The 14,331-nt window shown below is 35.7% G+C and overlaps 1 protein-coding gene across 1 annotated transcript; it reads right to left on the reverse strand.

Moving 5' to 3' along the window:
- Nucleotides 1-800: 800 nt before the first annotated feature.
- Nucleotides 801-13,892, reverse strand: LOC124103400 (serine protease inhibitor Kazal-type 6). The gene is made up of 5 exons (XM_046459978.2): nt 13,571-13,892; nt 10,804-10,826; nt 4,768-4,842; nt 2,083-2,198; nt 801-978 (listed from the first exon to the last, which is right to left on the reverse strand). Exons 1-5 carry the CDS (start codon nt 13,626-13,628, stop codon nt 933-935), a joined length of 318 nt encoding a protein of 105 aa, XP_046315934.1. The 5' UTR covers nt 13,629-13,892; the 3' UTR covers nt 801-932.
- Nucleotides 13,893-14,331: the final 439 nt, after the last annotated feature.

Consider the following 14,331-nt stretch of genomic DNA (forward strand, 5'->3'; position numbering starts at 1 on the left):
TAGCTATTGTGAATTGAGCTGCTATAAACATTGATGTGGATGCATCACTGTAGTATGCTGGTAAGTCCTTTGGGTACAAACCAGAGTGGAATAGCTGGGTCAAATGATAGTTCCATTCCCAGTTTTCCAAGGAATATTGGAGCTGTTTTCTCTAGCAGGTAACAAATTAAATCCAGGATTTCTAATATTTATACAGTTTTCTAACTTCACAATGAAGCTTAAAATGTATCTACATTCTCAGAATATATATTGTTTTGGAGATTTTGGTATGTTCACTGGATATTCATTGGATGTTTACCATGTATCAAAAAGTCACTGTTTACTGAAAATTTATTCTTTTTTTTTCTATCTGGTAGACCCTGGGAAACTGAGTACCACATGTTGTTAGATCATGTGGTTTAGATCTTATTCCAGATACAGGAGGATACTAGGGTCCACAAAGCACAAAAGTTTTGTTTTTATACCAAATCTTTTCCTTAAACTAGGAAGAATCAGCATTATGTGATCTAATTCTTAAAAATAGTGTTTTTAAATAATTGTAAGAATAACACATGGCCATCTTTTCAAAAATCTTTCATTACTCTCATGAAGACTACAACTGGAAAAAAAAGATAGTTTTCCTATAATTTCACAGTAATTGGATGGTCAATTTAGATTTGAAAAACAGGTCTCATCCACTTTCATGCTGCTTCAGTAATTTTATGGTGTATCTGTATTCTCTCTTGATCTCAAAGTAAAAACACAGTTAATGCTTCTGCAGAATTTACTTTATTGACAAGCGAATCAAGGGAAATACATCATCAACTCCTGAAGATCCAGATAGAGTAGAAGGTATGTCTTTACAAATTCAAGGGATTCGCTGAAGAAAAGTAAAAACAGAAGTGAAGAAAGATTTGAGAGTCGGCAAGCCAGAATAAAACACTGGCTATAATTCAGCATTTTCCTGGATGCTTTAGGATAATCTTCCCATCACTTTTCCTAAAAAATAATAAAATAAAATAAGACAAATACATCCTCAGTGCAACATCCCAAGTACTCAGCTCAGAGGTCGGAAACAGGTTTAGCTATGGCATGTCATGGTCCTTCCACTCATTTGATTCTATAGATATCCGTATCTATTATGTAGCAGAGGTTAATTAAATACACTCACAAGTAACATCTGGCCTAACTTTGGAGAGCATAAGTCTTAAACAAATCTCAGGGATTTTTTATTATTGTTGTTTTGGTTTGGTTTTTGGTACTGGAGATTGAACTCAGGGGCACTTGACCACTGAGCTACATCCCCAGCCCTATTTTGTATTTTATTTAGAGACAAGGACTCATTGAGTTGCTTTGCGCCTCACTTTTGCTGAGGCTGGCCTTGAATTCGCGATCCTCCTGCCTCAGCCTCCAGAGCTGCTGGGATTACAGGCATGCACCACCATGCCTGGCAAATCTGTTTTGATAAGACAGATCTTTCAGCACCAATTGCTCATTCTCAGTGAGGAAATAGATATACATATGGAAAAGGCAGAAGTAACAGAAGGAATAACAGCAAAGAGACTCTGATGTCATAGTTCTATCCTGACAGAAGATGTGAAAAAATGAACCAAATATTCATGTATTTGTCATTTTCTAGAAGACTACACATTCTGGACCTCTTATTAGTATGCACCCATATATTCAAATTTTGTTCTACCCCACTGACCTTCCTGAGAAAATTCAGTATTAATTAGTGAGTTATGTTATACACTAACCAACATGTTCATTATGAATTCATGTTTTAAATTAAAAATAAATAAAAATACAAGGTGTCAAAGTTATTTCTATGTATATGACATATAATTTTTAAAATAACCTAATATAAATCAAAACTAATAATAACAGAGTAAAGTGATGATCATTATTTTTAAATTATTTGTTTTTTGTTTTTTATTTGTTGCTTTTGACAATTTGTTTTCAATCAATTTGCCTGAGTCTTGTTTCTTCAGTCTCTATAGTGAGTATGGGTAGAACTTTCTAAAATGCTTCAAGAAAAGCATCTCAGTCTTATTCTGGAGGTTTTTGCTTGCAAGGGACAGGTGTGGTGAGTATGACACTTACGCCACTGCCTTACAGAAGGAACATTTATTGCCATATGTCTGGCCATCAGAGCCACAGTGGGGGTTGGATTCCCGAGTACAGAATACCTTGGGATCACGGAACTCTCCACAGTCGATCTACAAAGTAAGCACAGTGACACTTACATCAGCACCTTCTATCTCAAGGACTGTCCTCCAAACAGAAGCTTTGGGCAGCGAAATTTTAAAACCACACAAATAAATATATATATATATGTGTATATATATATATATATATATATATATGTATGTATATGTACATACATGTGTGTATATGTGCATATATGTATACACACATATATATGCCACAAACATATATGCGTATACATATAGAGAGATATATGCATGGATTTATACATATATATACATATTTGCAATATATATGTATATAAATAAATACATATATGTATGAGTACATATATAAGATATGTACATTTACTTATATATGATACATACGTATATTTGTGACATATATGTATATATAGTTGTGACATAAGAACTTCCTGAACTAGAGAATAGCTTTCATTATCTGCTTATGTAGAATACATTAAATACAACTGAGACTTTTTCTTTAAGCCATAGGAAATTCCTTATAAGAAATACACTGTAAAATTATTGTATTCAGGAATACATTAACAATGTCCAATGCTATAGTTAAGAATTTTTGCTCCAACAATAAATTACTCCAACTGAGAGTAGTTTTGGAGGTCATTAAATGACAGTTTGAAAAACTGTATTGATGTGCTCTAATAATACTTTTTCTGCATACTATAAAAATATAGGTGGGCTGGGGCTGTAGCTCAGAGGCAGAGTGCTTGCCTTGCTTGTGTGAGGCACTGGGTTTGATCCTCAGTACCACATAAAAATAAACAAATTAAATTAAAATAAAAACATAGGTGATCCTTTCAAGGGCCCCCAGACATTACCTAATGTTTTATAATTTTTTCAGTGGATTCAGCATCACTTATTATCCCTTGAAAACCAGAGTCTAATGTCTTTATATTAAGTTATTTTGCCTCAAAGTCTGTTTGTAGAATTTGAATTTTTGTGCCCACTACAATAATTTAGTAATGACTGCCTAAGTTGCTGTGTTTAGAAGAAGTCTGAGGTTGCCTTTAGTCTTGTTGAGACTATGTGTTTTGACGGATTAGTAACCATAATCATGGGAAGGAATGATGTCACCTGTGCACTAATATATTGGCTCAGTTATAGTGGTATTTCAAAAGGAGTCTGACATTTTAATGCAATGTCAATTTGGTGAATGTTGTGCAAATGAAATTTGTGCCTTTTTTTGCAGGGTACAATCAATATGAAATAGCTTAAACTGATTGCCTTCTAATAACAGCTATGTGCATGTAGTGGCATTTACATGTGAATGAAGGAAACTTGCTTTATCTCTGTTCTAGTTCCATTAAAATAATGTTTTATAATTATCAATTGCTTTATAATATTTAGCTACTTACATATAGATTACTTCAGTTGGGCCTAGCAATAATCTTGAGAGTTCTATTAGCTATATTTTAATAATCAGTTGAGAGATGGGAATTCTGGTCTTCTGGAAATTTAAGTGGCTTCCCAATGCTTGAACATATTTCTTCTCATTGCTGGTTCAGAATTTCCAACAGTTTACTGTGGTTGATTTCCAATATAGTCTTACTGAGAGAATTGAAGATCATCTATCACTATGTGCCCTTGATTGCACTTGTAGTCAGGACATGTAGGTTTCATTAAAATAGCTTATTAGGTCTCATATACAACATAAGGATTATCAGTTCTTCAATTGTACCATCTGGGGGATTCATGATAAATGAGTATATTTTAGCTGCTCCTACACCAACACAAACAAAACACGAGTACTTATTTGAGGTGATGGATATGTTGACTATGGCCATCCTTTTAATATCCATATTTATCTCACAACATCATGCTGTATATCTTGTACACAACAACATTTATCTAAAAGATAATATTTTGGGAAAATATATGAACAATCAAGAGGAATCATTTTTTAAAAGATGTTAGCAGACCACTGTACACTAACAAATTTATCTGAAGGTTTGCATGGGAAATTTATCATTGAGTCATACAGTTAGGTCAAAAACATATTTTAAGTTTAAAGTACCTAAAATTGCAAATCGCACATTTTTGTTGAAATTTGGCACTAAATACACTTGAGTCTGGATGGTGTGGGGCTTATCAGCTCTGGTCCTTATTTTCCCCACCACCCTGAGGGATAATCCTATCCTTTCATCCTACTTCCAGAACACAGATCGTCCCCTTGGGTTTTGAAATGGACACAAGACTGGACAATCTTGAGACCTGCATAAGTTACAGGGCACCTTTATCTGGAAAGCTTATGTATTTTATATTTAAGTCACTAATGTCTACATTCACAGCAGTGTGCTTGATTCAACAAGGTATCATCGTTGATATTTTATCACACAGTTCTGGGTGCTGGTCATCCAAAGAAGAATTGGTAACCAACACTGTATCAGGAAGCACACAGTCTCATCTGCATTAGAGCGGCAAAGAAGAGCTGGGATAAGGACAGTGCCAAGCATGATAACTGCTTCACTGGGACCAGCACAGGCAGGAGGAAAGCTGAGCACCAGGCAGCTCCATCTAGAGTCTCAAGACAGTGAGCAAAGTAAACAAGAAAGTCTCTTACTTGAAAGAGACGGGTCCTTAAGGCACCTTTCCCTGGCAGGCGGCCCTTTGATCTTGTGATCCAGCCTCTTTTGTCCTTTAGAAAGCAGATATGGAAGAGGCACTTGGGGAGAGCATCCACTTTGAGAGCCTCCAGACCCTGCCTCCCTCAAGCCCATTTGATATCCCTGCTTATGTCCCCTGGAAAGGGGACCAGGAGGGAGAAGAATTTCAGTATATCAAATCCAACCAATCAGCATAGCTCCTTAGAACAGATGGATTTCATTCTTTTAAGTTGCAGTGGTCTGCAGCAAGTACGTTCTGCTGATGATTATGTGTGTCACCTTAGACGAAGCACTCCATTTTCTTAGCCAAATAACAAATGAACCAAAGAACATTGGATCTGCCTGGTTCCCAGAATCTCAGGGTTGTTCATAGGGGTCAAAGTTGGTCATGCAAGAGTTGTAGACAGTCATTGGGCACCATCTGAAATAGTTCTGGATTAGGAATGTAGACAGTAACCTTCTCACTGGAGGTCTCTCCTAACTGAAGCTCTGAAAGGCATCTGCAGCTCATAGAAACTGGCCTGCCCCTGAGATTATGTGTTTTTAATGGCCCTTTTTGGTTTAATGGTCCAAGATTTAGCAGTGACTACTTTCAGTGAAGCAGCTTAAATAAAAGTCTCAAGTTCTTCAGTTGGGTGAAAGAAATAGCAACTTTGGCCAAATGCTTCTTCTTTTATATCTAGAGAGCTCCCTGTATTCACTGTGTGAGAAATTTTAGCATGGTGGCTGTGGACAGAAGAAGAACCACTCTCTGTGGGCCCAAGAATTGGGGAAGATGAGAAATGCCTCTGCAGAGTTATGTACAAATCTCTTCCATGAGGCAGAGTGACACAAGAGAATATCGGGGCTAGAAAGAGAACACAGTTCTCACAACCTGGGGAGAAGTAGACTAAGATTTCCTAATGTCATGCTTTTCCTTTGCCAGAATTTCTTCTCATCTTTTATATTTTTAATTTGGGCTCCTTTAAATAGAACCCAAATAACTGGTTCCTTAGTAGAAGTCAAAGCAGGTCTAGACAGTAGATGATGGGAGGATTCCCTTTTCTCCTTTGAAGTTTCATGCATGAGACAATTAGAAGACCCAGGAGGTCTGAAATCCCTCTAAATATAATTAAAATGCCCCTAATGCTTCTGAAATGTTAGGGGTTGTCCTAGTGGATGAAATTAGAGTGACCTGGGTTTAAATGTTGCTTCCTTCATTTATTAGCTGCATTACATTGTGGAAACATTTCACTATTCTAAGTTTAAGTTTCTATATATTCAACATGGGCCTGAGAATACCAATTAGGATTATCATAATGTCATGATTAATCCTATAAAAGCACTTTGTAAAATACCAAGTATTATGTGGAAGATTTCTGTCGTAAACACCAGTTATGTAAATTGTATCACATTCCAGAATTTCTGGAGCTCATTATTATTCATCGTATTTTAATGATATTTATTGTATTTTGTGTTGTTTAGGTGGTGTTGAATTTAAGAAGAAATTCCATTTATTGACTTTGGTGTTACAGCTTTAAGACTGTCAAGACTCAGAAGAATGATATTTAGTATCAGCCTGACCCCTTGTGGTTCTTCAAAGAACTGTAGTTTCTAAAACATTTCAGAATGGAGTGAACCTTTCAGTTCCCATAACAGTCAACAAAACCATTGACTTAGTTGAAAAATTGAACTTTCAGGGTCACCAACCAAGTCAACTAAAGACTTGTGATCACAAATATTTTAGTCTAGTTTTTTAGATGAACAAATAAAACCAGTGGAAAATTGCAATCTCACAAGCACACATGCGTGCACCTATAACTACATAACACACACACACACACACACACACACACACACGTGCTTCAATGTAGGACGACATCTCTTTTCCCCAAAACACTATCTTTGCAACTAAATCAACTCCATCCTTCACCAGACCAGTTTTCCTAACCCCCTAATCCTTCTCTGCCTTGACGTGCCCTCCCCTTGCTTTTTCCAGCTCCTACTCTGCTGAAACTGTTCTTTAAAAGATGCCTTTCAGACTACCCCTCTTGGCTGTTTATAAAAAGTTTGTGATTCCCTATGGTATGTACTTTTAAAAGACTCTTTATTACTTCAACCTTTTAAAAACTCTTTGTAGTGTTTTGTAATATGTCAGTGCTCTGGTTCCCCAACTACTTATTCTCTTTTTAAAAATCTTTTTATCCCTCTTTGGCATTAATCATGTTTATTTTCAAGATAATTTAATACACTTGATTTTCTCTAAGAACATATATTTTTCCCAAAGAATACTGATAAATCCCAGACTTTTTCCTTGAATTTCATCAATATCTCAAACTCTAATTCTGAATTGTCATAGTATATGACATCTCTAGTCAATAACTTGATTCATACTTAATATGTATTTATGTCCAAAATATAACTCTATATCTTTCCCTCTAGCTTTACACTCTTTTTTTCCCAATTTTTCATAAGAGCATCATTCTTTGGATTCCTCTGCCTACCCTCAGCCTGAAACATTGCCATTTCCTGACTCTTGTAAATTTCCTTTTGTATATTTTTTAACCTCAATAAGACTGATTTCAAATTTACTACCTGAACTACCTCTCAACATTACTTGCCTGAACTGATAGAGTAAGTTCTGCTTTCTGTCTTCTTCTCCTCCTGGGTTTCAAAACTTTTTTATGTGAACAGAAAAGTCATTTTGTACTATTGTTTTTGTCATATTTTTTGCTTCAGAAATTAGGATTAGCAAACCTGTAATCCCAGTGGTTTGGGAGGCAGAGGCAGGATGATCTTGAGTTCAAAGCCAGCCTCAGCAAAAACGAGGTGCTAAGCAACTCAGTGAGATCCTGTCTCTAAATAAAGTACAAAATAAGGCTGGGGATGTGGCTCAGTGGTCCAGTGCCCCTGAGTTCAATCCCCAGTACTAAAAAACAAAAAAAGGAAAAAGAAATAAAGAAAGAAATGATGATGATCACTATCTCATATTTATTTAGATAATTACAGAGCTCAAAGTTCTTTTCCATGGCCTTCTATTGCTGCTTCAAGCCCTGGTCATATGGATCCAGTGGTCCTGGGGTGTTGGTTTCCCGGCTGCTCTGCCGCTGGCAGACAAGCCAGCCATGTCCTCTTTCTGAGGCTTTGGGTTTTCCATCTCTAGTTAAGTTGTAGATACTGGATAACATCTCCAAACCATATTTAGATATCTGTAAGTTTACTAATTTTAAGTAAAATCCAGGTAACTAGTACCATTCAAGAGTCCTAAACTCATTCTAATCATGGAACATTGTTTTTACTAGTTGTTTTAAATCCCACCAATATTTATCTTAAAATAAAAAAAGAATAAACAATTATCTCAAGAAATATTGTGCAGAATATATTTGTAAATCATTGCCTTTGAATATGTTTTCTCTGTTTGTTCCAATCAGACTACTCATCTAAACAACACTTTAAAGATATGGTTCCCAAATACAGAGCCTGGTAGGAAAATAGAAAACATTAAAAGCAATGTGAGTAATTAAAAAAAAATATTCAGTTCAAAGGACTATTTTTTTCTGAGAATGTCTTTTAAACTTTTTGATGTTGTCCCACAATTTCTTTAATGAAATGCTTGCTGTAGTAAATAGTAGTTTTATTTTACTGTTCTTATTAATATGTTATTTAAGACCAGTTTTCCTAACCCTCTAATCCTAGGGAAATGAAAGACTTGGTCAAATATGAATCATTTATATTTATAGGGAAAACTTTATTGGAACATGAATTCCAAAAGTCTGGGAACATGCTCTCTGTTGACCATGAACAGTCTTTATGAAAGAATGTGAAATGTTTAAAGGTCTATAATTTAAATTGCTAACTATAATCTCCCATTAGATGATTCATCATGGAGAGAATTCTTGACACGCAAAGAATGACTTGAGTGTTGAGATGGACTTCCTTTGGTCTTGTCTGAACCTGACCTGAGCAGGCATACTCCTGATGTGAGTTTCCTTTCCTGCTCCAGTTTCCTTCCAGCCATGCAGAAGAGGAAGGGTAGCCATGACATGATCAGCAAGGGCGGAACCTTCCCTGTCCTTTCTATTTAAGTGGAGGAAAGACAGCAGTCTTGACAGGTCAGGCTTAGTTCATAGTGATTCAAATATTTAGTGGGGAAAGAGGTCTTAGAGATCATTGAATCCTACCCCTCATCTTAAAGTTGTGGCACCAAGGCAATGGGAGGGAAGATATGTTACCCAAATCAAAGAGCAAGTGAGTATTTGAATTAGGACTCATCTGCATTGTCTGGCTCTAAGGCCAGTGCTTTTCTCTGTACAGATTTCTCCCTGAGAAAAGAGATCAGAATTTATTCTGTATGTGTGTCACCTAGATGATAATTTAGAATGAAGATCCAGACCCCCTTGCCTCTGCAATTATTGTTCAGTCTCTTGTAGGAGGATCTATATATCTGAAAAACATCTCAGGTGACCCTGAAGCAAAGAAACAATAAGACTTCGGCCCATCTAAAGGAATAAAATCAGTAAATAGTGGATTTTACATGAACTTTAGAAAATATGATTAAAAATCTGAGCAATGAAAGTCCAAAGAAAGGAAGTGATTTGTATGTTAATGAGAAAACTGGGATTATATTTCATGCCTTTTAGATATATCTCATTTCTCTTATCATCATATTTCACTACCTAATAGGATGTGAAACACATAGGCTGAGTTTTGTGCTCTTTTCATGTGTGTGTGTGCCTTTATATTTAAGGTAGAATTGCTATTACACTTATTAAAATATGGTGAGTCAATTTTAAAAGAGCAAAACAAACACACATGCATATATGTGTTAAACACACAAAAACAGAGGTAATTAATTGTAAACTATCACTAATTTTAAATTGCATCTTAATTTCCAAGATGATACATTTGAATCAAACAAAGTGTTGTGCAATATAATGGGTATATTAGGGTTGGAAAATATTTTTCAACTTCTTTGCCAACTTCAGTCAGTTGGCAGTAGTGTCTGGAAATTTTGATGCCAAGAGTTCTTAGATACACCAAGACTAAACAACAACTAGTGTAGTCAGGCAGAGCGTCCCATGCCTATAACCTACTTGTGGGACTTTAACAGAAGGATCATAAGTTTTAGTTCAGCCTGGGCAACTTAGCAAGACTCTGTCTCAAAATAAAAAATAAAAAGGACAGATGATGTATCTCAGTGGTAGAATGCCCCAGGATTCAATTACCACTTTTTAAAAACCAAACAAAGAAAGAAACAAACAAAAAATAGTGTCTAGATCATTGAGGACATTAAGAGTAGAACTGGCAGAGAGAACAGCACTTATTTATATCAGTTTTTGATAGTTAGATCATGAAGGGTAGTAAAACATGTTGAATTAATTGAAAGAAAAAAAAAAGCCTAACAATGAAAACAAATTGTGAGCGTTCCAATTTTCAACCCAACATTGTGTTTAAATTTGACTGTGCCAGTCTGTGTATCTTTAATTCAGAACATCAATATTAAACGAGTTCTCTACTTTCAGCTCTTATTTCTAAAACAGAAATGATATTGCTGTCCTAACTCCTCCAGAGGCTAATTACTAATCAATAAGTAATCCACATGTAACTTTTATAGTTTCTCAAATATTTTCATAGAGCTTATGCAAGTTATATGTACTTTCAATTCTAGGAAGTGAATAATAATATTCCTTTTCTTTAACTATCGAAATCGCAGCTCAGAGAACCCAATTTCCCCACCCAAGATCACATAATGAAGTCAGGGATAGAGCCTAAATTTTATCTCATATCTTTCCTATTTTTAATTTATATTCATACTACTCTGACAAAATATACGAATGCATACATAGGCTATTTTAAATTTGGTAGTTTAAAAAAATCATCATTTCAGCTGATTTCTGCATTGGGCCTGTCTGCTCATTGTTTTGCTCTTTCACATCATAAAGAAAACTTTTAGGCCAGGGAATACCAACCAAGCACCATCCAGGTAAGAAAAATAGATAAAACTAAGCACTGACCTGTCCTCCTTGGCTGACGACACCTGAAAAAAGTGTAAAATACAAATATATAAATACAAGCAATATTTTTTTGCATGTGCAGATTGAGATTTGCAAACTTAAGTAATCCCTAAAACCTGTTCCTGGCTCTTGTCTATCTCAAGAAGTTATGGCATGTAGTTTAAATTTTTATATCTGCTCACTTTTTTAGGGAGCAGAAGAAACTTGGAAAGTTATGTTGTAAGGGCATGGGCCATGAAGGGGCAATATTTGTTGGAGGTTAAGGTGAGATGGGAGAAAATGGTCTAAGGATCTGAAGATGTCTGTGATACTACTGGCCTAGTAATTAATTGTCTATGAGGATGGACTTACTCTCTTCGGTATTATTTTGGAGAAGTTGGATTGGAAAATCTCCTCTAACATTGGTATTCCCAAATGCAGTCCATGCAGTTCCTCCCCAAAGCCTTTGTTACAGAGTTGGAGAGTCCACTTATCATTGAGCTCAGAACTGAGATGCTAAAGTTTAAGCCAAATAAATGGTAAGGACCAACCCATTCCCTTCTCTAGGCCTCATTTCTCCTTCCACATATCTCCAAATTCCTAAAAGAGGAAAACAATACACATATGCAATCTTGTTTCTCTTCCTCTTCTTCCTTCTGAACTAGCCTGCATGATTTTAGATTGTGAACAGTTAGTTCAGAGGTTAAAAACTGAAACAATAAAAATCCCAGGTCTAATCTTGGTACAGGCTGCTGAGTTTGAGCCAAGGCCACCTCATGAGAATTGTGGATGAATGCAACACATCTGAAATGCTGGCCATCACTTAAGAGAGGACAGCTGGAAATACCTTAAAGTGCACTCTGTGTTAATGAGGATAAAGAGAGAACAGAACTTTTAAATTTGAAAGGCAGTTAGTAATAATTTCCAGCAGTATTTACCAACCTCGTGGATTCATAACTAGCAGAGTAGGTGGTTATTAAACATACTAGTTCTTTGGACAACCCCTTGAAAATTCCCAGATAGGATCTGGGAGTCTATAATTTGGTAAATACTTTCAGTGATTTTTATGGCCTAGGAAAATTACTACAATTAACAATTAATTCTCCCTTGTGCAAATATGATTTTAATTATTGCAATAGAAAAAGACATTTGTTGAACACTTACTAAGACCCATCCACTCTGTTAAGCACTTGACATGCATTTTTTCTTATTTAGTTCCCCATAGAGAGGTAGTCCTTTCATATCCCATTTTACATATGAGAAAAATGAGGCTCAGAAAGGTCACAAAGCCATAAAATGGAAATGCCTAGACTGAAAGTCATCTTTCTATGTTTCAACATTTTGACTTTTGGGCACATTTGCTCCCAATAGTAGTATGTTTATGAAGTACCCATGCTTTGATAAATTTGGCATATAAATCAATCAGACACTATTAATGATCAGTTCATCTTTGTAAAGAGAAGCAACAAGAAGATAGCAACGTATTTCAGGAACTGTATTTGCAACTAAATTTTAACCTAGTCAAGTCTATTTTTTCCTCCCATCTCAGGAATTGATTGAACTACTCATTAAAGTTATTTGACATTAGTAGTCATGTTTAATTCATAACATCACAGGAATCCTTTATCCAGTTCTTTTCATATTTAAAATATATTTATTTATGTAAATATGTCCAGTGACTGTGGGCAGAGGTTTCTCCAGAAGCCAAGTCTCATAGAAAAATTGATTCTAGAAGTTCAAGTCATTTAAAATCTTTTATACACCAAAACCCATCTGCTATTGTCACAGAAAACAATAGATCATACATGGAAAGTGTGAGGGCTTAGTCTCATTTCTAGCATTTTATACAAGAAAGAATAACTCATAGAATTTAGACATTTCTCCGTTGACAGTTACTTGTGGACGAGATGGGACTAGATCTTGCTTGGGTCTAGACACCCTAGTGAACACACCATCCACCCCAACATAGAAGACTAGAATAATAAGGAAGAAAAATAGATACAAATGGTCTGTCCATTCAGATAGACCTGGTACCTAGAAATCTTTTGTCTCCAGAGGAAAAGAAGTCATATTGAGGTATGATTGTCTTTGAATTCCTTCTGTTGATAAAATATACCCACGCTGTTGTTCATTAAGGTGGCAAATATATCCCCCTGCTTAAAAGTTGTTTAATTCACAAATAACATGTTTCGGCATTCTAAGGCTCAATAACTTCAAGAATTTCCTTATTGAATTAGCATTTCTCCTTTGTTTCAATATTAATTATTTGAGTGCCTTTGTAATAATTACTAAGGACACAAAAGCTTTCCTTTGTCTTAGAAAGCCAAGAATAAAATTAAGGTCAATATTTTAAAGCAATTACCCATCCTCCAGATTAGTTCTTTGAAGCAAGCATAAACTGTGATGTCTACAAGATCTGGATTCAAATTAGAAATTCTATTTACTATTTGCAAATACTCTGACAATTTTCTTAACTTCTCTGTGCCACAGTTTCTTATATATAAAACAGGGATCTGAACTCCTTATACTAATGAATAAGGAGATGATACATAACAGCCCTTAGCACATGCCTAGAGTGGAGGATATGCTCGGTAGATGGCAATTCTTTTTCATCATTGTCACCCTCATCATTTTCATCATCACAATCATTATCATCCCTATTATGATGATCTATCCTAATAGGTCTTTCGTATTAAAATTGTTAGAATTTTAAAATAGGCTGAAGAACTACTCTTCTCATCTACAGTTCAGTATAATACGGGGTTTTAATTTTAAGAAAACAACTCACCTGAGAAAAGGCAGAAAAGAGCCAGAGAGAGGAGCAGAAAGACACCTGATAGTTTCATGGTGTCAGCTGGCTCACTCAGATCAAGACTGCTTTGTTGAGCTTAGGTTCTCTGTCAAGACACTTCCCAGAAAGCACTACAACCACATGCTCAGACATTTATATAGACAGGATAAAGGGAGTTGAGATCTCCACCTTCTTTTATAAAAATCACTCTCTAAACCCATATGCAGTCCCACACACTTTAGGCATTTATGAAAAAAAAATGCTGCATGTTCCCCATCCACCTTAACAATTACGACAATTATGTGAGTCGCACCTTAGATCTTATTAATAGAGGATGTTATTTTCTACCAGTAGCCTACATTTTCCTAACAACTGATACATCCTCCCTGTTCTTCCCTCTAAGGCTTCACTTCATTAAAGGGATGACGCACAGCTGGAGCTGCACTTGCTCCAGACGTGTCTCTTTCAGACTGGTCCCTCATGTCTGTGGTTCAGATGAGTGACTACAGGGAATGGAATCTCTTGGGTGTTACTTGGATTTTTGGAATCCAAGTCATCCAAGTATTGTACCTAAAATGAAGAGGAGTTTTACCTTGTCACCAGAACGTCATCAGAACAAGTGTATTCTGGGAAGGAATCAGCTTGTTAATTTTAAATCATTATTGCAATCAAATGCCAGTGATTCCCAATTTTTGAGGCAAAATGAATGCATTATTTTTACTTTGTTGAATATTATTTTAAAATTACTGAATTGAATA

Source organism: Marmota monax, unplaced genomic scaffold, assembly GCF_021218885.2.
Source record: "Marmota monax isolate L192 unplaced genomic scaffold, Marmota_monax_Labrador192_F-V1.1 WCK01_AAM20220418_F8-fsc00006, whole genome shotgun sequence".
NCBI lineage: Eukaryota > Metazoa > Chordata > Mammalia > Rodentia > Sciuridae > Marmota > Marmota monax.